Source organism: Pseudorca crassidens, chromosome 6, assembly GCF_039906515.1.
Source record: "Pseudorca crassidens isolate mPseCra1 chromosome 6, mPseCra1.hap1, whole genome shotgun sequence".
Classification (NCBI taxonomy): domain Eukaryota; kingdom Metazoa; phylum Chordata; class Mammalia; order Artiodactyla; family Delphinidae; genus Pseudorca; species Pseudorca crassidens.
Window position 1 is genome coordinate 13,687,053 of NC_090301.1, and position 20,995 is coordinate 13,708,047.

General features: G+C 42.2%; 1 protein-coding gene across 14 annotated transcripts in view; it reads left to right on the forward strand.

Annotated features, from left to right (window-relative positions):
- DOCK10 (dedicator of cytokinesis 10) overlaps positions 1-16,561 on the forward strand; it is a 278,971-nt gene extending 262,410 nt beyond the window's left edge. For 11 of the 14 annotated variants that reach the window (XM_067740390.1, XM_067740391.1, XM_067740382.1 and 8 more), the window contains 6 exons: positions 5,219-5,365; positions 7,214-7,424; positions 8,641-8,831; positions 11,148-11,248; positions 11,425-11,563; positions 15,830-16,561. In XM_067740390.1, the coding sequence (XP_067596491.1) occupies positions 5,219-5,365; positions 7,214-7,424; positions 8,641-8,831; positions 11,148-11,248; positions 11,425-11,563; positions 15,830-15,976 (936 nt within the window). In that variant the 3' untranslated portion in view covers positions 15,977-16,561. Of the gene's footprint in view, positions 1-5,218; positions 5,366-7,213; positions 7,425-8,640; positions 8,832-11,147; positions 11,249-11,424; positions 11,564-12,845; positions 12,922-15,829 lie in introns of all 14 variants that reach the window. The other 3 variants (XM_067740385.1, XM_067740397.1, XM_067740388.1) reach the window with 1 other exon arrangement.
- Positions 16,562-20,995: the final 4,434 nt, after the last annotated feature.

Consider the following 20,995-nt stretch of genomic DNA (forward strand, 5'->3'; position numbering starts at 1 on the left):
ATGGATAGCAGGCTCAGTATTGGAATTTGCCTGCTCCGTTCAGGCCACCAGAGTTGCAGCTGATTAAGAAGAGCATGGTGGGCAAAATCTCAAAAGTTATAATGGTGGCCATTGGTGGGCACCTTCCCAGGGTCCTGAAAGGACCCTGCCCTTTTCCAAATGAGTATCGTGGAGAAACAGGGCTCTCTCTGTTTGGTGGTGAGCTCTGAGCATTCTCGAAAATGATGGTATTAGTTCCCAACATAAATGATGAACAGTGAATTAAACCTTTACCCTGTGAATCACGTTAAGTCTCCTGAGATGCAAAAAGAAGCCGTGTAAGAATTTTAGAGGATGAGCTGAGGGGCAATAACATGCCAAGACCTAGAGCTCTGTGACACAGAATTTTCTCTGTGTTATTCTGAACCATATGAAATTGCCCATAATCAACCTTTCTTTTTACTTACAAAGATGGCAACTTCATGTGGTTCCATGTAATTATTGCTGAGTAAGCTGGAAAAGCAAATTCCTTCAATATCCACACATTGTCCACAGTCAGCTCTGCTTCTCTGACCAATACATACTTTTTTGTAATTCTTTAAAATCCCTTTCCCCCATCCATACTATATCAGTATTTTCTACCTTCATTTGTAAATTTGGGGTCACGTGTCCTTAACTCACCTACTAAAAGAATACTTGGAAACCCCTCTATTAAATAGAATGGGGGAGGTGGTGGGCAATGGGGAAGGATGGGGGAGAGCTACTTTCAAATGTCCTAACTTTGTTCTTTTTGCAGATTCCTCAATAAAGTGTGCTGACTGTGCACCTGACTTTTTGTTTTTAATGCTGCCAGTATTCTCAATTGTCTTTTATTTAAAAGTCCAACCTGACCTTAAAAGGCAAAGTGCCTTGTTAAATCTGCAGACCTGAGGACATGCCTAAGCATGGTACTCTGTAAACTCAAGCCCCAGCTGCCTTTGAACAAGGAGAACTAATGGAGGTCATTCTGATAAACAGTCATTTAGAGCCTGTCATCATTGTTCAAATGATATTCAACTACCTGTCCCAAGACACCAAACGGAGAGGGTGAACTGCTGTATTCAATGGGAGCAGACGGCGCACATCACTTTATATTTGATGATAAAGAAATAGCAAATAGATTTGCACATCCCCCCAAATGTGTGCAGAATGAAGGTTTCTGAGAAAATCTTGACTATTTCATTAGCATAACCTCCATGGTCAGAAATGATTTTTTTTTACGATGGTACCTTATGTCCTTGTAAAATTCACCTATTAATCCAAATTGATGTCTCACAATCATATTCCGAAGATTGTGGGAATATAACATGCAGTCGGCTCTTTGCCTCCACAAAGGCCTTTGTGTAAATATTTTAGTGTCCCCCGTGGGCTAGTACTTTCACTTTATAGTACTGACTAGAGTAGTTAATATTATGTCTGCAATGAGCCAGACCCTGGAAAACAAGTTGAAAACTGTTCTTTTGTGGCGAGAACTTTAATAAAAACGCAAGTCTTGCATAGCATGGATTTTCTAATGCAACACCTGGCATCATTGACTATGGAAATTTTACACAGAGCAGCCTATATAAAACACCCCTTCAAGTGTCCCTGAAGTATTCATTTCCAGAGTAATGAACCCCAGTAGTGATCAAACATCAACTGTAATCAATGAAATCCTTAGGCTCTGGTATTTAGCATGAAAGCAAGCAAGTGAATGCTCATTGAATAACTTAAAACATCAGATGGCCCTGGAATGAATTGAGTGAAAAGCCTGGGGGAATTTTATTCTGTTCATCAAAGGATGTAAATTCCATGATTCTCAATCATGCTTACATGGGTATAGATGCACCTCAGAATCTTGATAGAAAAGGGATTGGGGGTAGGAGGAAAGGTGCCTGTGTACTGTGTACAGCCATCATCTCCTTGTTGGGGTGTGATACACCCTTCTGGCTCCCCTCCTAGATGAAAGTCACTGAGATAGATAGATATATATATACACACTAATAATTGGGTTCATATTTGGGTTCATGTTTGTATGAAACCATTTCTCTCTGCATCTGTGAAGTTTTTCTTTTCCTAACATTTAGCTTATTGTGATTTTCTGACCCATCTTTTATACACTAGATTCCTCTTTGCATGCATTCCTTTGTGAACCTTGAATCAGTGGAATATAAAAGCAGGGGCACTTATATTTGACATCCCAATAATGATCCAGAGCTATTTCAAGATTCTGAAGTACCTGCAAAAACATCTAAGAAGGAGTCAATAATTTTCGTTTTCGGTTTATTGAAGTACATTTTTATCATCATCTGTTGCCTAAAAGTTTCATAATCCATGCATGTTACCTACTGACTCAAAGTCCTTGTTTAACTAGGATACGTGCTGTTTCGTAACCATGGCAGATCAGGGCGTTTGTTGCCTGGTAAAATGACATTTTAAAAAATAGAACTATGGAAAATGCGGAAGTCATATTTCCTGTTGCCTTGAAATGCAGTCTTCTCATCACTTTGGGGCAAAAGCAAAAGAGAGACTGCCCCTAGGTTTTCATCACCTTGTGTCCCTATTTATAACTCAATTATTTCACGGACAGAGCATTAAACTTCCTTAAGATAGTGTCCTGTGCCTCACTGGGCTTTGCTTTGACTTCCCTGGGTAAGAGATAAGCTCGCATCCCGGCCATTTTCAGAGACTCCATTTCTCTGGCTCCAAAAGCTCTTACACAGTCCCTGTAAGGGATTAAGTGCTATATTCTGCTACACCCGCTCCTTTCTATTCATTTTATAAAATAGTCTCAATAGGTTTATAGCTCCATGTGCTGTAAATAAATTGATTAATTCTAATCACGATTCTTTCTGATCAATCACTTACCAAAATATCAAAATAATCATCAATAGTCCTTTTACAATAAGGAAAAGTGTAGTGCCCAAGTAAGAGAACCCAAAGGTATGTATTTTTAAGCACTCAAAACTCAGTTTAGCTGTTTCCCTGCATATTAGCCAGAACTCAGATTGCTTTGCTGACAGTTTTTTCCTTTATCATTGTCATCACTACCATTCTCCTCATTATAGCTAACACTCACCAATGGCCTTTTGTGTCCCGGACACTGTCCTTAGGGTCTCCTAAGTCTAAGTCTGTACTATTTCCCATCCTCCAGACCAAGGAGTAAGGATGAAAGGAGTCACAGGTCATGATCAAGGCCACAAGGGTCATAGTAACAACAATAAAATACTGCTCTCACCACTCCTTTTCTGCTAACTCTGGATTCAGAAATTTGTTAGGGGAAAATTTTCACAGTGAAAGTATCTTTGTGCTAGTTTTCACACCATGATGAGAAAATCTTTTCCTGGAACTTGGAGACATTTTTCTCGTTGAAATGGAAGTTGTAAATGTTGCTTCAGCTATTGCCCTGTGGGGATTCTGGTTGATGGCCTCAGAAGTCTTAGTTCTCTTTTGTGTCAGTCTGTCAATCTGAGCCACTAACCTCTGACCTTGAATCAGACAAAACTCCATAAAGACAGCAACAGAAAAAACCTAGCAGGCTGGAAGTCATGTGGGGATAGGGCCAGACCTCACTACCCCTACGAAGTCTAGAAGAATGATAAGGAGAGACTTTTCATGCTTTTAGCATCACACATCACTGTTTTAGCAGTCTGGAGTCAAGGTACTCATAATCAACTGTGTTGGTCTTGAACATTTCTCAAAGAAATTTGTTCAATAAAAACATCTGTATTAAAAGCAATGGAATCTTTTCCAGTTATATTTGGTACAAATATATCCTTTTAAGATGTAGCCCTCTGAGAGCTATCTTATTCATCTGTTTATTCATTCAACTAGTGTACAGTGATGTCTCTCTAGAGACCAGGCACTACGTTAAATACTGGACATGCAGTGCTGAACAAGATACTTTCCTGCCTTAAAAAAGCCCAAAGTCAATTAGGGAAACACAAGGAAACAAGCAATTACCTGCTGAACAAGAACTGTGCTGGTGAATGTGCCTTATTCCTTGCCTTCAGTTATAGCCCAATTATGATACAAAGTATACTGTTCATGATGGGCAGACTTACATGGATGAAAGTGCTTTACAAGTATAAAGAACCATACAGATGTGAGCTGTGATCATTATTCTTAGATTGCCTCACATTAGCCATGAAAAAAAACAGCATTGGAACATTTTACCCATGGTTTTTTACACATAATGAGTAGTTTTTAAATAGCCAAAAATAATTTTTTAAAATGTATAGGTAAGATTTTTTTATGACCTTCAGTATCTTTACTCAGCCCTCAGAAGTCATTTCCTTAAGGTAAACTCTGCAGTCAGAAGATACCAGAGACACTTGGGTTCTTAAACTGCAAACTTACTCCAATATTCTGAGGTCACATTTATTCCAAAGGAAAAATGCCTCTGTGTCTCTTCAGTGAGAAGGAATTATAAAGATTGCCTCAATTATCCGCAATGGAATCTTCCCTTCCCCCTGTTTCAAACAAGGTAAATAAATTAACAGAGGTTAAAACCTACTTGCTCCTATGACATAAAAACGATAACATGGTTACTTTACTACTTTCACTCATAAGGTCTAGCTTTTCAAGAACGTAAGGGATCTATTAGTAAAGTAAATTGAAGGACAAAATTGCACATAGCCAAGTTGCATCAGACTCCTGATGAAATATTAAAAATAACAGTACTTGCGAGCATAGCACATGTAATTTCTGTTATGGCTTTTCATCTAAGATGATGTGGGAGGCATATCAACCCATTTAGATACCTTTATCTGCCCTATAGCATTAATATTTCCTATCCTGGTTTCCAAGACTTTCTTAAAAATGATACTGCTCTTTGAAAAATACCGTTGAAAAATACCAAAAAGTACTCCAGACTTTGTGTTCTACACCAGGCTACCACATGAGGGCATTCTTCCCCTAAAATATATGCAAGCAGGTATTACCAATGATTTCTTCTAATAGAGAAAAATACGTGTAATTTGCTTCGTGAGGCTCTTTGGCCTGACTAGGCAGTATTTACACTAATGACTGATTCTAACATGATACTTTGTTTCCTTCACTCGATTTTTCTCTGAATTTGAATTTTATAGGGTGCTAATCTATGGCTTGGATGACAACCCAAATACTGGCTATAATATTTAAGTAAATGTTTTTGTTTTGCTCCTTATTTGCGGTTGGAGTTCTCTAATAAACTTGGCGGTTTGCTGTATGTCTTTCATAGGGTTTTTTTGAAGAAGAAGAAGGTAAAGAGTATATTTATAAAGAGCCTAAGCTGACAGGTCTCTCCGAGATTTCCCAAAGACTGCTCAAGCTCTACGCAGATAAATTCGGAGCGGACAATGTGAAGATAATCCAGGACTCCAATAAGGTAGGGGAACATCAAGATTCATGCAACTGCAAAGAACTAACTACATTTTTTTTTCTCTCTTAACTACATTCATTAATGTTTTAAATTTCTGCCTGACTATGCAAAGTAAACTACCTAAACTATTTTGAGCGTTTCGGTTGTTTATTGGTCGATGGATTGGTGATTGGGGAGGGGAGTGTCAAAAACCTTGTACATGTTTATTTGAGTAACTTTTAGGTAATCTTAGAAACAACTTACTAAACCCTAAATCACTCCCATAGGTTGTTCGCATTTGAGTAGCAACCAAAGGGTTAAAGTAATTGGGCCCAATGGTGGACTGGGAGGAAAGAGCAAAAAAGTATTTATTTAGTCATGAAGGTCTTCCTGGAGCTTTCGTCCAAGTCACACAGGGAAAGCTTGGGGCTGGGGGCTCCCTGAACAGCTCATTCTTGGTTGGGCAATGCTTCACAGAGAGCGTGATGTTTGAGCTGGGGATTGTAGGGTGAGAAGGTGTTCTCTGGAAGCGTTCTAAAAGCCAGCACATGCAGTGACAGGAGGAATTCAAGGGAGAGGTGTGTTTAGAGAACGGCAGGTCTTTGAAACATAGATTGTATAGAAGAGCGTGGCAGAGGTGGAACTAGAAAAGCTGCTTTGCACCCAACTGTATTGACCTCTATTAGGCCCAGAAAAGGTCTTTTTTTTCCTTTCCCTCTTTTGCAATGCTAGTATTTGGAGGGGTCTGGGCATGAGATTAGATTTGCTGGATCTGGACAGAAATTGTTAAAATGTGTTCATCATTCTTAGCTTGAAAGGTACAAACCTCTTCCCCATAAAGAGGGACAGAGCTAGAACCGCGGTCATGGTCGCCCTCCTACATGGAAAGTAGAAACAATTCCTAGCAGTGAGAGAAGTGCCAGTTTTGGTGTCAGGACAACTGTTGTCTTCATCCCGCCATGCTGCCACTCATCAGCTGGCGATCCATCTTGGAGAAGTTGGGTGGTCACTCGGAGTCTCCATTTTTTAATCTGTGAAACGGTTACAGTTACACCCATCTTACAGTGCCATTATCTGCAGCATTACAAATAAATTCATGAGCTTCCTCCAATCTCTGGAATTGGATAAACAGTGGATGGGTGAACGGATGGAGAAAGTTGGAAGAAGCCTGAAAATTCTTCAAGGAATCATTAGCAAAGAGGCTGAGGCTCATCTCTCCCTCCTTGAAGGAAAGCAAGAGCCATTGCCTGGCTGTGTGGGGGAGACCCCAAGCCTGTCTTCCTTGCTATTTGTCAAGCCTATTCACCAAAGCTGAGTTAGTTTTAAAAATTACATAGAATGACTTATTGCAGATTAGAGAAGGAATTCGAGAAATCGAAAATAAAAATATTTGCAGTCGTGCGATAGGTCATCAGTTAATCTGCTAAACAGACCAGGAACCTCCTTTCACATGACAAGCCCACAGCCGATGGTCCCAGTCTAGGTACACGACTGAATCGTAGAGGAACAGAGATATATTTCTACTCTCAACAAGCTTGATTCAACACAAAGGTGAAGATATTCAGTACAGAAGAGAAAGAAAATAAAAGGTTAAATAGTACGTCATAGCCAAGTACTTATGTTTCAAAGAGCCCCAGCTACTTGGCAAGCTGGCTTCCTGCTGCCTCTGCCACCATCTGGCTGCTTGACCACAGTCCAGCCAGCTACTCTTTTGGGCTTTCCGTTCACCCAGCTCTCACATGATGTGATGGGCCTTTCTTCTCTGAGAGGGGCAGCTCAGGATGCCAAGCTGGGGGGATACAGGGTTCCCCACCTTTCTTTCAGAAGCACTTCACGGCTCACTGCTCTTTCTCTGCCCATAATGTGTTGAAACAGGTAAACCCCAAGGATTTGGACCCCAAATACGCCTACATCCAGGTGACCTATGTCACGCCGTTCTTTGAGGAAAAGGAAATAGAGGACCGGAAGACAGACTTTGAAATGCACCACAACATCAACCGCTTTGTCTTTGAGACGCCCTTCACGCCGTCAGGCAAGAAGCACGGTGGCGTGGAGGAACAGTGCAAGCGGAGGACGGTCCTGACAAGTAGGTGCTGGCCCCCGAGCACGTGCTCCCACGCAGGGCCCTCGCGTAGGCCGGATTCGCGGAAATCAAGACACTTCCATCTTGCAGACAAGTACCCAAAGTGTGCTGACTTGGAAATGTTTGCCAGGAGCATTTCTTTATTTTCTTTCAAGACAGAGACCCTTGACAAGTCAACCAAAACAGAAACTATCACAGGGTCACTTTACCCACCTCTTCCCTTTAGACCGTAGAGTGGTGAAGGTCCTGGTGTCTTGGGAAAGGCACTCTGAGCTTTCCTCTCCTCTCTCCCTGAAACTACCCCCCAGTTACTGCAGAGTTAGCCACTCTCGGAATTGTGTGCTTTGGGGCAAGATTCTCAACCACTGTGGAATTCAGGTTCCTCATCTGTGAAATGAATGCAGAGGGTTTTCCTCCAACATCCCTTCCAGCACTATCTAGATCTATCCTGTGAGTTGGTCTTCCCTTCATTCCACAAACATTCGATAAGTGCCTGTAGGTGCTGGGCATTGTTCTGACAATTCAAATAAATAAAACACAATTCTTGCCTTCAAGGCGCTCACCATCTGGTGGGAGAAAGAGCTAAGTAAAGCAAGAATTTCAGGTGATCCCAGCATGAGAAATGAAATGGGAACCCAGAAGAGGGGGACTTAGGGCAGGCTGAGGGGAAAAATGAGCGCGGGCATCTGAATGAAGGAGACCCAAGCCACCTTCAAAGGTGAGCAGTCCTAGATTCTATAGTAGATACGTGGGTAGCAGCCACACCCAAACTATGGGAAAACATTCCCCTTCAGTAAACTTTTCCAGAACTTGCATAATTCAAAAAAAACTAGAACAAAGCTATTATCGTATATGCTATTCAGTATCTAGTGAAGCATTCTTGATTGTGATTTAGTGTAGTTTTTATCTGAATTACAAGTTGTGGTGGAAGCTATCATCTTTTCAGTGTTTAGAGACTCTATAGGTCTAGTCCAGTCTCGGCAATGAGGACATGTTGGCTAGTGAAGCGTGGGAGAACGTGCCAGGGGAAAGTAGCTGGGCTCCTAAGAGGTATATGAGAGCGTGGAACATAGGAGAAAAAATAACTCACATACACAGAAAACATGCAGGATGGAATGGTCTGTGTGCAAAGAAAAGACACAGGATCGTCCTTTCAGGAGAACCCTTGACTCTTCACTAACCCTCGACCTTGAAATGCTCTTGTATTGCTTTTGTGCAGCGAGTCACTTGTTCCCCTACGTGAAGAAGAGGATCCAGGTCATCAGCCAGTCGAGCACAGAACTGAATCCCATTGAAGTGGCGATTGACGAGATGTCCAAGAAAGTTTCCGAGCTTAGTCAGCTTTGCACGATGGAAGAAGTGGACATGATCAGACTGCAGCTCAAACTCCAAGGGAGCGTCAGCGTGAAGGTAAGCATCGCCCGGAGCTGAGATACTCATGGCCAGTGGAACCTGGTACAAAATGCCCCTTGGGGCTTCCCTGGTGGCGCAGTGGTTGGGAGTCCGCCTGCCGATGCAGGGGACGCGGGTTCGTGCCCCGGTCCGGGAGGTTCCCTCATGCCGCGGAGTGGCTGGGCCCGTGAGCCGTGGCCGCTGACCCTGTGCGTCCGGAGCCTGTGCTCCGCGGCGGGAGAGGCCGCGGCAGTGAGAGGCCCGCGTACCGCAAAAAAAAAAATGCCCCTTGAAATTTTTTGACAAAGGGTATAAGAGACATTTTTCTGTTTGTGGTACCATTCAACACCTTTATCTGAGTCTTTAAAATTTTGTTTCCTTGTGAATGCCCATTGATGGTGCCAAACAACTAGAGATAAGCCTTTCTTAGGTTTAGCTGAAATAAAATTTCTTCTTCCTCAACCGTCCTTTCTCATCTGCTCTGCATAAACTGTGTTCTATATTCTAAATTCTAACAAATAATTAGTAAATGAGTAAGCATGGCTCTCTTGTAAGTCTCTGTCATGAAAAGCCTTATAAAACTGTTCAAAAACAAAACTTTTTAAAATGTTTATTAGTTCATAAGATGTGCATCAGTATTTATCTGACTGTCAGGGTCTTGAGAGGAAGCAGAGGGCCTGTTCACAGTGGGTGACTGAAGAAAACGTAACAAATGACTCTTTGAAAAATGTACAAGAAGGGGCTTCTCTGGTGGCGCAGTGGTTGAGAGTCCGCCTGCCGATGCAGGGAACACGGGTTTGTGCCCTGGTCCGGGAGGATCCCACATGCCGCAGAGCGGCTGGGCCCGTGAGCCATGGCCACTGAGCCTGCCCGTCTGGAGCCTGTGCTCCGCAACGGGAGAGGCCCATGTACCGCAAAAAAAAAAAAAAAGAAGTACAAGCTGTATTTAGGAAAACCAAAGAGGGCAGGCACCGGGGCGTAAGACTGAGGGGCTGTCACCCTCCCCAGACCTGAAGACTCAGGGGAGAGAAGAGTTAGTGGAAGCAGGGAGAGAGCAGGGAGAGCCAGCTGATGACAGACAGACTGACAGATAGACATGTTCTGTGCTGGGGGATTGCAAGGAAGAAGGCCTGGACCTAAATAAGCCCTGACAGGACTGAGACTAGGATGAGGCGAGTGAGGCATTTTCCTTGGGCACAAAATTAAGGGAGCATCAAAATACTCAGTAACCAAGATAAGATTATATTTTAATGCAATATTTTTAAAAATCAAAAATAACTTCAAAAATCCATATTGAACAAAGTATTAAAATTTTAAATAAAGGCAAGTCAGTAACAGTGCCACACAGAGCTATGCGGGAGCCTGAGGCAAAAGGAAGACTCAGTACTGTTGATCCTGATACTAACTGGCTCTCCTCTTCCCCGCCCACCTCTTGTCTGTATCCCATGGCTGACTCAAAATAATAATAATACATGTTTAAAAGCCAGAAAGTAAAAGAACCATTGCTATACTCCAAACGGGACAGCTTCCCTCAGCACATAGCTGAGCAGAGGAAGGTGGAGTTGCATCTGGAGAGACAGAGGAAAGCATTCTGTACTAACTCTACCACACTGCCAATACCTGGTAGGCAAAGCCATCTGAAGATGCCTCAGATACAGCACTGGCTTCCTTCTTCTTTCACCTTGTTCCTTCCAAGCCCCACAGTCACATGCAAAGACTGTTAAGCCCTGAAGAACATAGACGCCGTCACTAATGAGAGCCTACGCATGCCGGTGAGCGTGAAGAGGACTTGGCACTGTGCCTTCATTCAGCAAATCTAAAAAGTCCCTTTTGGACCCCAATCTCAGCCAGACTTTCGAGGGAGATGCAATAAAGCAGTGATTCCCAGGGCGATGCCTAGATCGCGACCACTGTGGAATGTCTCTTATTAATAGCTATGTGTCTGCTTGAACGTTTGTAGGGAAAAAACTAGCACAGCAAACATTTGATTTCACGGATGTTACATTTATTTAAGTAAATCAAGGTGAGTCTAGTTTTCAAGGTTATTAAGAAAAGAACAGTGCTAACAGAATGAGGATGTGGCCAAGTGTGACATGGTGCACACAGGACTGAAGTTGAGGAAGGATGACAATGAAGTGTGGAATTCAGATGCTCCTTTTAGTAGCTCACTGACCAGTTGAGAGACAGCAGATAAGACCGATAACAAATGAGTAGACTACAAGGCAATGTGAGAGAACTGAGGGGCCACACGATGGGTGCTACTCCTTCCAGCCTTGGAGAAGGCTCCATGGAGGAGGCGGGACCGTCCTCATCCAATTCTCTCCTCCCCGATAGGTTAACGCCGGGCCGATGGCCTATGCACGGGCTTTTCTCGAAGAAACCAATGCAAAGAAATACCCTGACAACCAAGTAAAGCTTTTGAAGGCAATCTTCAGGTAAGCTTTTCTTTGTTGGGCTGTTCTTCCTTGAATCCCTTGAGACAGGGAGTCATGAATGAACGCCCCAGGAAGCCACCTGACCGACCCTCTTCTCGGTGGCCGAGTGTATCAGCAGCCTGACTTCGAGTTGCCACTTTCTCTGGCTGTTAATTTGCTTATTGCTGTCACTAAAGGCAGTTTGCAGATGTGTGTGGGCAGGCCCTGGATGTGAATGAGCGCCTCATCAAGGAGGACCAGCTGGAGTACCAGGAGGAACTGAGATCCCATTATAAGGACATGCTCAGCGAACTCTCAGCAATCATGAGTGAGCAGGTGAGGCTTCCCCTGGGGCAGCCCGAGCGGTCCATGCATAGAAAGTGCCCATTTTATCCCCAGTGCCAGAAGGACCGGAAAGAGTCTCTTTGTTTTCCTGCTGCTGAAATCCCTGTACTTTCCTGAACACCATGTTGCTGAGCTGTCCTCTCCCCCATGCACAACATCCCCTGTCTCAAAGGAGAGGGATCAGGTTGGAGAAAAATCTGTAGGAAAAGAAGATGAGATGAGAACCCAGTTGCTGTCCATAGTTTTCAGAGATGTTTATCCAAACAATGTGTGTTGGTTTTCTAGAACAGTTGATGCCTGTTACACACCAAGAACATTGGTGGCATTCCAGCTAGAGTTTGCTGCCACTCCCAACACCCCTGATTCAGGACCTTACAATCCCCAGGCTGGGATGTGGAGTTCCACAGTTCTGCCACTAGGGGTCTCTGCATCATACTCAGGAAGAACACCAGGACTAGGGTCCTGGGCTTTTAATGGTCAAGGCTACCTCTGGAAAATATGCAGAAGTGGGATAAAAGCCAACCCCACACCCCACAAGCAAGTCATCCATGATTTCTGACATGTATTCAGTATGTTCTGTAAGACTGTGCACAAAATGTGGACATTCAATAATCACAGTACTTTTGGGGATACTGAGAATCAAGCGACCGAAAGCCAAGTTCTGCTTTTTTTGGCCCGCTTCCCAGCGTCCGTCAACCCTCACACTCTACCTGGACATCTCATCACCCATGGTCCCCTCAAGGAGTTCGATGTGTTCTTTCCAGAACAATTGAGGGGGAGAACTTGAGTTAACCTCCCAATAGTGCTTCATGCACAGTAGCCATTCACTAAATATTAGTTCCCTTTCCTTTCCTTAAATGGCCTAGCACTATAACAAAACATGAAGTGTGTCATAAGCATCTTTTATTCTAATTGTATTTCCCATATGTTTATTTTTCTTCTTTTCCATCTCCTTCTACCCACATTTTAAATTATCCATAGCAGTTAGAGAAAGAAATGGTTAATTGACTTACGTTGCAAAGAAAACAATCTCCCTGGATAGGATTGCTAGTGGAAGTATTGGTTTGGAATTTTTCAGGGGTAATGGGAATTAAATACTCAGGAACAATGCCTTAACAGCATGGGAAATCATAAATCAGAGAATGAAACAAAAAGAATAAACAGTGGATCTGAAAGGGGGAATAGGTGGCAAAGAAATGCTTGTTTCCAACTGTAAATTGCATCTGACCTTGAAACTTTGGGCAAAAATGCTTTTCTCTTTTTTTCCTGGCAGCTCTGTCGTGGTCCATGTTTATACAGCTTCTGTTCCTCTGTGTCTAGTATTTCCCTCAGTACTGTAAGCAAAAGCGGTATGTTTTTCTTTCCTTATGTCTACTCTGTCCTTTGTGGCCTTCTGGTCTACCTCTTCATTTTTCCCAGACGCCTCCATAGTGACTAGTGTTCTCTAGATGTTTACTTAATTAGAACAACTTTATTTCTATTTCAAGGTAGGTCAGTATGAAAATTAAAAAGCCTACTAAAATGAAAAAGCTAAAGTTAACAACTTAGCTTTTAAAAGGAAAACGTATATTCTGTCAACTTCTGAAATACATTTGAGCTCATTTGTATCCAAAACAAAGATTCATTATACCTCCAAGTGCTAAAACAACATTACAAAGACAAGGACCAGGTGATTAAGAGGAGAGAAAAATAATCTCTTTTCCAGAAAACCTTTGCTAAGAGAAGCAAAATGTGACTCTGTGCTTTGTAGAAACTGATGCAAAGAAAAGAAACTTATGCATTACACGGGTCCTGTTATTTAGTAAAAGAAATAGATCTGTTGGCAGGAAAGACAGACTTTCTCCTGGTCCCGAGCTTCTATGGGGATTTGTCACATAGGTTTTCATGTATGGCACAATGACTACAACATTCACGATATCCTAAAAAAAAAAGTTCTCCGGGCTTCCCCGGTGGCGCAGTGGTTGAGAGTCCGCCTGCCGATGCAGGGGACATGGGTTCGTGCCCCAATCCGGGAAGATCCCACATGCCGCGGAGCGGCTGCGCCCGTGAGCCATGGCCGCTGAGCCTGCGCATCCGTGTGCTCCGCAACGGGAGAGGTCACAACAGTGAGAGGCCCGCGTACCACAAAAAAAAAAAAAAAAAGTTTTCCTTAAAAACGATTTACTCTATTATGTGGCCATTCCACATTTCCACCTTAGATTAAAATGAGGACAAAATATTAACTTCTAACTCTGTAGAGGATATTCTAAATTAACTACTTAATTGACGATTATCAATCATAAATTTAAATTAACCGTAGCAAAACTCTAAGTCATCTACACCAAAATAAGCTATTTTCATGACAACCATTGGTAAGTGTTTTGAGTTGGTTGTAATGTCAGAAATAGCTAGCAAAGGATAGGGGTCCTTAAAGTCCAAAGTATTTTTTAAAAACTGGGTATTTATCTCAGTTCAGATTTATAACAAAAAAAATTTGTTTGCTTCTTTTCTCAATTTTTTAATAAAGCATTTGACCATAATGTTTGGGTTTGAACTCTAGCAGGGGGAAGGGTAGTCAAATTTTAGCATAACCCTGTAATGCATGAATGAACCATCATCTTTAATGTATGAATACCTTTACATACCTAGATACTCATCCACATATTCTGGAAACAGGTACATATATAATAACAGTAGAAGAGAGAAATTCTACCATAAAACTTTTAAAACACAGAAACAGAGTTAGAATGGATAGACAAACATAGAAATAGAAAAACAGAAATAGAATTGATTATGCAGTTCACTCCAAGAGTGTCCAGAAAAGTCTTAGCTAAAAGGCTAAGACTGAAGCCACTACTTAGTGAAAGAACCTTCAGTATAAGGAGAGAGATGAAGCCGGATTAAGTGGATGCTAGTGTGTAAAATGGAGATGTGGCGATGCAACAGCCTCAGCTGCTAAAGTGACAGGCAGGCAGTAATTACCTTTACAGGCAGTCAGAGTGCCGCACTATTTTATAAACAGCCAAAATCCATAAAAGCCTCCTTTGATGGAGGCCAAAGTAATACATGTAACTATTGGATGAAGCGTAAGATGCTAATTCGGAGTCTGTTTCAACATTTAGAAGGATGACAGCATAGTGAAGTCAACGCTGGTAATGGATATCAAATATAAAATACAGGGAAAGGAACACATCTACTCTGTTAAAGTGCCAAGCAGGCGAGATCCAAAGGCATGTTGCTTTTAGAATTTCTTTTGATACATTGTTGGCCAATTTATTTAAGCAGAACTTGAGACATTGATTAAAAGGAGAACTTATTGGTAGTATAGGATACATGGATGCCAGGTGCTTGGTGGGGACAGAGCGACCATTCCATCCCATAAGAGTAGTAGAGCTAAAGCATGGTAATGCAGGAAGTTAGTGGGAAAATTGTCATAACCAAGAATTTTAAATATTAATTAAATCTCTTCTGCACAGAGATTTTAGAGGTGCCTGGGGTTTCTGTGATTGTTACTGTGTTCACATATCATTATTTGAACAGATCTGACAGGAAAGTATGATTTAGGCGTATTAACATTATTTTCAAAAGTAAAATCAGGTCAAGGTATATTTTTTCCTTGTATTATAGTTCCATTAATGCAAACATTTAAATGAGACCTCAGCTGTTTCCCTTTGGGGGCAGATTTTGCCCATACAGTTTACAAACTTTGCAAATAAAATAAAATTCCAGAATTACTCAAACACATTCATAAGGTTCATTCAGACATTTACAAATATATATCTGGGGCTTCCCTGGTGGTGCAGTGGTTGCGAGTCCGCCTGCCGATGCAGGGGATGCGGGTTCGTGCCCCAGTCCGGGATGATCCCATGTGCCGCGGAGCGGCTGGGCCCGTGAGCCATGGCCACTGAGCCTGCGCGTCCGGAGCCTATGCTCCGCAACGGGAGAGGCCACAACAGTGAGAGGCCCGCGTACCGCAAAAAAAAAAAAAAAAAAAAAAAATATCTATCTATCTATCTATCTATCTATATATATATATATATATGTGAGAGTTGAAGAGTATCGGAAAGCTACTTTAAATCTGGTCAACATGGCTGAGACATGGGCTGGGAAAAAATTCTTCAGATCTGCTTTGATAAGTGCATTTTTCAACATTTGCAGATTTCCTGTAGGGAATTTTAAAAAATCACTGTTCGGGGTTTAATTTTGTGTTTGGAGATATTAACACAGACTTCTCTGTCATCATTTTGTTTCGTCACATATGTTTTGTCCTGTCCCAAGATTACGTACCAGGACGGCCCATCAAAGCGAGGAGTGGAGCAAACTTGCACTCGAGTAATTAACAAGGCGGCTCCCTCTCTGTCTCACCCAGTGCAGAAGTTTGAGGGAGAGTCTGCAACGTCAGACACGCCTCCAAGAGAACTCTGAATTTGCAGCTAATCTCGGGGAAGAGAAAGATACATTAATTTATTTGAAGTTTTTATGGTGTTCATATTTTTTGTTTTTACCTCGCTAGCTTGAGAATTTTGCCAGCCTCCAAATTTGCACATTTCTTACATCCTTTTTCTTTGAGCAGCGTCTATCAAGCCAAGCTGAATATTTGCTATGAAATTCCAATGAATGTGTAGCTCAAAAGCCGACTGTAATTTGCCATCGGCTACATTATGTCCCATACCCAGTCCTCGTACACATATTTTAAAGGTCAAAGTGAATGTTTTTTAACATTTGAGCATATTTCAGATGTAAATAGAAGATTGTAAAATATATGGTTTTTACCAAATTTAAAAAACTTTTTAGTTAATACTTATGACAGTGCTAAAACTATATGAATAACATTTCAGATACCATTATATTAAAATATTTGTGTATGTGTACAAAAATGTTGATAAATACTAATCTTTAAAGTTTGTGGAGTTTCTTTATTTGTAATATATGTGCTCTTAAAAGCAATGAGATGTGAAATTATGGAAGCCTTTTGTTGTTAATAGAAATAAAAAATACAGTTACTTTGCATTTGGTTTCCTCTTGAAGAGTGGGCAAGTTGCTACTAAAAGTGGATCATGGGACCGGGCCTCTGCTGAATGCAATCCTCCTCACAACGTTTTCTGTTTGTTTCATTTTGGGGGTTTTTGTTTTTGTTTTATTCTTTTTCAAATTCTTTTCCCAATTAGGTTATTAGAGAATATTAAACAGAGTTCCCTGTGGTATACAGTAGGTCTTTGTTGGTTATCCATTTTAAATATAGCAGTGTGTACATGTCAAGCCCAAACTCCCTAACTATCCCTCCTCCCCAACCTTCTCCCCACAGGTAACCATAGTTCGTTGTCTAAGCCTATTTCTGTTTTATAAATAAGTTCATTTGTATCATGTTTTTTAGATTCCACTATAAGCACTATCATATGATATTTCTCTTTCTCTGACTTACTTCACTCAGTATGATAATATCTAGGTCCATCCATGTTGCTGCAAATGGCATTATTTCATTCTTTTTAACGGCTGAGTAATATTCCATTGTATATATGTACCACATCTTCTTTATCCATTCTTTTGTCAATGGACATTTAGGTTGCTTCCATGTCTTGGCTGTTGTAAACAGTGCTGCAGAACATTGGGGTGCATGTATCCTTTCAGACCATACTACTCACCACCTATGATGCCGTAGCAAGAAGTCAGGAAAAGGACTTGAACCTCATCCGGACAGTTCCTCCTAAGGGCAACTAGACAGGCCAGGGATTTCAAATCCCAGGAGATAACTTGACTGATTTGGAGAAGATTTAATGAATCAGAATTTGAGGGTTGTGATAATTATTAGGACTTTTCACAAACATTCCATCTGTATATTTTATAAATTTGTGGTGGTATTGCACTTTCCTGCCTCTTCTGAAGTTAGACTTGACCATATTTTAGCCATTGAAATGTGAGCCCAAGTGACATGTGTCACTTTCAGGCAGATATTTAAAAGCCAGTAAGTGGTTCTGCCCCAGCCCTTCGCCTGATGCAGACATGGTTGAAGGACAGGAGACGGAGACTCCATCAGCCTGAGTCCCCAAGTGGCCACAGGAGCAGACACACACTCACACCACTCCCCCAACGTTGTTGGACATGGAGTCTTGAGTGAGAAAAACATTTTGTTGTATTGAGCCCTGATATTCAAGGCTTGTTTGTTACTGCAGCATCCTGAGCTTATCCTGGCTGATCTGTGTTTTCATCAGAGCTGTGACTGATATTCCTCCATGTGTGGGAACCACTGACACATCCCACTCCCTCCCCCGCCAACACCAGCAGCAGTTCAGCTGAGCTGTCTCCATATGCAGAAGGCAAGCTCCAGAATATCATTTTATATTGACCCTCACCAGACATTCTAAAGGCCCAGTCTCCAGTTAGGAGACTTTAGCTGAGCTCATCTTTCTGCCCTGTAAGCTCATCGGTCAGTATTAGCACATGTGGGCCAGAAGGGAAGATAGGGCTTGGAAGACACATGGAAATATTATATACACAAAAGTGATAAAAGGACATTTTAGATGAGAACTCCGACCCCTTGAGACTCATATAACTGTGCTTTTTTCAAATAAAGTCCACTGTTTCATTAGAAAGAGGAAGAAAGGAAGGGAGGGAGGGAGGGAAAAGAGAAGGAAGGAAGGAAGGAAGGAAAGAAAGAAAGAAAAAGAAAGAAAGAAAGAAAGGAAAGAAAGAAAAGAAAGGAAAAAAAGAAAAGAAAAAGGGAGGGAGGAAGGAAGGGAGGAAGCAAAAGAAAGAAAGGAAGAAAGGGTGAAAAGGAGGGAGGGAGGGAGGAAGGAAGGAAGGAGAAAGGAAAAAAACCATGGTGTGAGCTGCCCTCTGGCTCAAAGCATCCCTCCCAGCTTCGTTCTGGCTCCCGCTTAGGGTTTCTGACTGCCTGGTCAGCATCTTGGCTTCTCCCCTCTAGTTTCCCCTTTTGGAGTTTTAAGCTGCCCTCGAGAGGATTACTCTCCCAGGAACCCAGGAAGACTCTGCCTCTGCTATTGTCTCCCACCCAGTTCCTACCTTTAGGCTCATTTCCTCATCTCAACCCACCCATTCCCCCTGCCCTAAGGACACCGTCAGCATTAGGTCGCCTGTCCAAATCTGAAAATAAAACCTCTAAGAAAGTAATCGAAAATAACAGATCTTTTTACTCATGTTAAATGCCAAATATTCCATTTTTTGCCTCACAAACAGCCATATGTCAGATGGCTTCACTGTGTTTTGCCCCTGAAATGGTTCATAGTACAAGAAGTTTAAGGTCAGCTGCTCTAGAGAGAATCAGCTAAGACCACTGTGCTTTAACAACACTGAACTCACCCTGCAAATCCCAGCGCCTTCTATTCCTTCCTTCTTTAGACCAGATGCATCAAATTGGCCGCTCAGAGACTGAATCCAACAGATGCATTTTATCTGTCACACAGAGTGTCTTTAATTTTTTTCACGTACACACCAACACTTAAATATTCAGAGACTTATACAAAATTCCAGCTTTCTAGTATCTGTGAAAAAATGAAGCTCTCTGGTAATGCTGGATTCACATGCCCACCAGACAACAATCAGTTAAAACTGAGACCCCACTGATCGCTTTACAGGTGCTCTCCTCTTTGCCACAGTCTGCAGCAGGCCCTGACTGACTTACGCCAGGTCAGCCACTTTTATTTATGTTTCCTGCCTAGATCCCATAGCCATGTGCAGACCGCAGTTCAAACTTTTTATGTCTATCAAAGTGTAGTGATTACTAGATGTGGACAGCAGGTCATCTGCTTCAGCATCAGGCATGTCCCATGCTAAAATGCATATTTCTGAGCTCTATCAAGCCTTCTGAAATAGAAACCCCAAGAAGTGGTACCCAGCACCACATAATTCTTAGACATACAGGGTATAAACGTTCTACCGCATCCTGTGCCAATTAACCACCCCTAAATATTTACTTTGCAGAGAGGACAATGCCTTATAAACCAGTAACCTGGTTTCAAATTACCAAGACTGAATTCTTCTTTTATGTTCTTTTGCATCTTTATATTACCTTTTTCTCAAAACAATCTACATTTTACTTTAATTAGTAACTCATCGAAATAAGCTCTATAAAAAAAAAATGGTAGCAAATCTCCCAGTTCTTCAAATGGAAAGACTGAAACTAAGAAGACAAGGGACATTATTTTCCTGTGGTTTACCCTGGAAGGTCTCCAACACAGAATAAGTAGATCTAGGACTTGGGATTTTAGTCCTGGCTGTGTCCACCCACCCATTCATCATCCCACTCAGTAGCTACCTCTCCATTCTCATTTCAAAGTACACAACGCCCAGACTGCAAAGCAAATTCATGTATCCCTTCATTTTTGGCAACAACTACCTTATAAACAAGTGCCCAATATCCAAACCTCCCATAATATGTCCCTATTCTGCGTTCTCATCCGTTTAGAAAACAATACAAATGGACCAATAAACTCGTTTCCTTCTGAAGAGATGGAGAGTATGTATGGGAAGTGTCAGATTTCATAACCTCAACATTGCTCTGCAGAAGGATTCTACCATATTTGCAGACTGATGGCTTTTCATCTTATAGTATTAGTCAAACTCCAGAAAGAAAAAAAAATATTTATATATACATATATGTAAAATTTCAGTACTCTTATAAGCAGTTAGGAAATGAAACCAATTTGAAAGCGAACGTGACAAAATGACCCTAAATTTTAAATCTGCTCATATTACAAGTGGCCCCCATATCCTCCCCCCATGTTTGTATCAGTGAAAAATCATATATATATGCAAATATGTATCATATTATATGCCGATAATGTGATATTTTGTTCTGAAAATGATCAAGTGCAGGCACGAGTGGCATTCAAGGTTCTCTGCCGGAAGCCCCTTCCCCTCCTCCCATGTTCACATCCTGCCTGCTTGCCTACGCACACCCTTCACTGGGGCCACATTGTTCGGCTCACTTAAAAAAAACAAAAAACAGGGCTTCCCTGGTAGCGCAGTGGTTGAGAGTCCGCCTGCCGATTCAGGGGACACGGGTTCGTGCCCCGGTCCAGGAAGATCCCACATGCCGCAGCGGATGGGCCCGTGAGCCATGGCCACTGAGCCTGCGGGTCCGGAGCCTGTGCTCCACAACGGGAGGGGCCACAACAGTGAGAGGCCCGCGTACCGCAAAAAAAACCAAAGAAAAACCTTGTGCCTCCACCTGAAAGGTTGCTTTTCTCCAACCGTATAAACCCAACCATATACACCAGGACTCAGCTGAACTCACACCCGTGGTGACCACTGTGATAGGACACCCAGAGCCCCCCTTCAGGACTGAGACCCCCATTCCCCCAGCTGCTCACTCTCCTGGCAGCTAATGGCTCTCAACTGAGTTCCTCTTGTCCAATGTGAGCCCAGACGAACCTCACATTCAATGACTGGTTGATGGTGGGAGGTACAGAGGCCTGGCCTCACTGC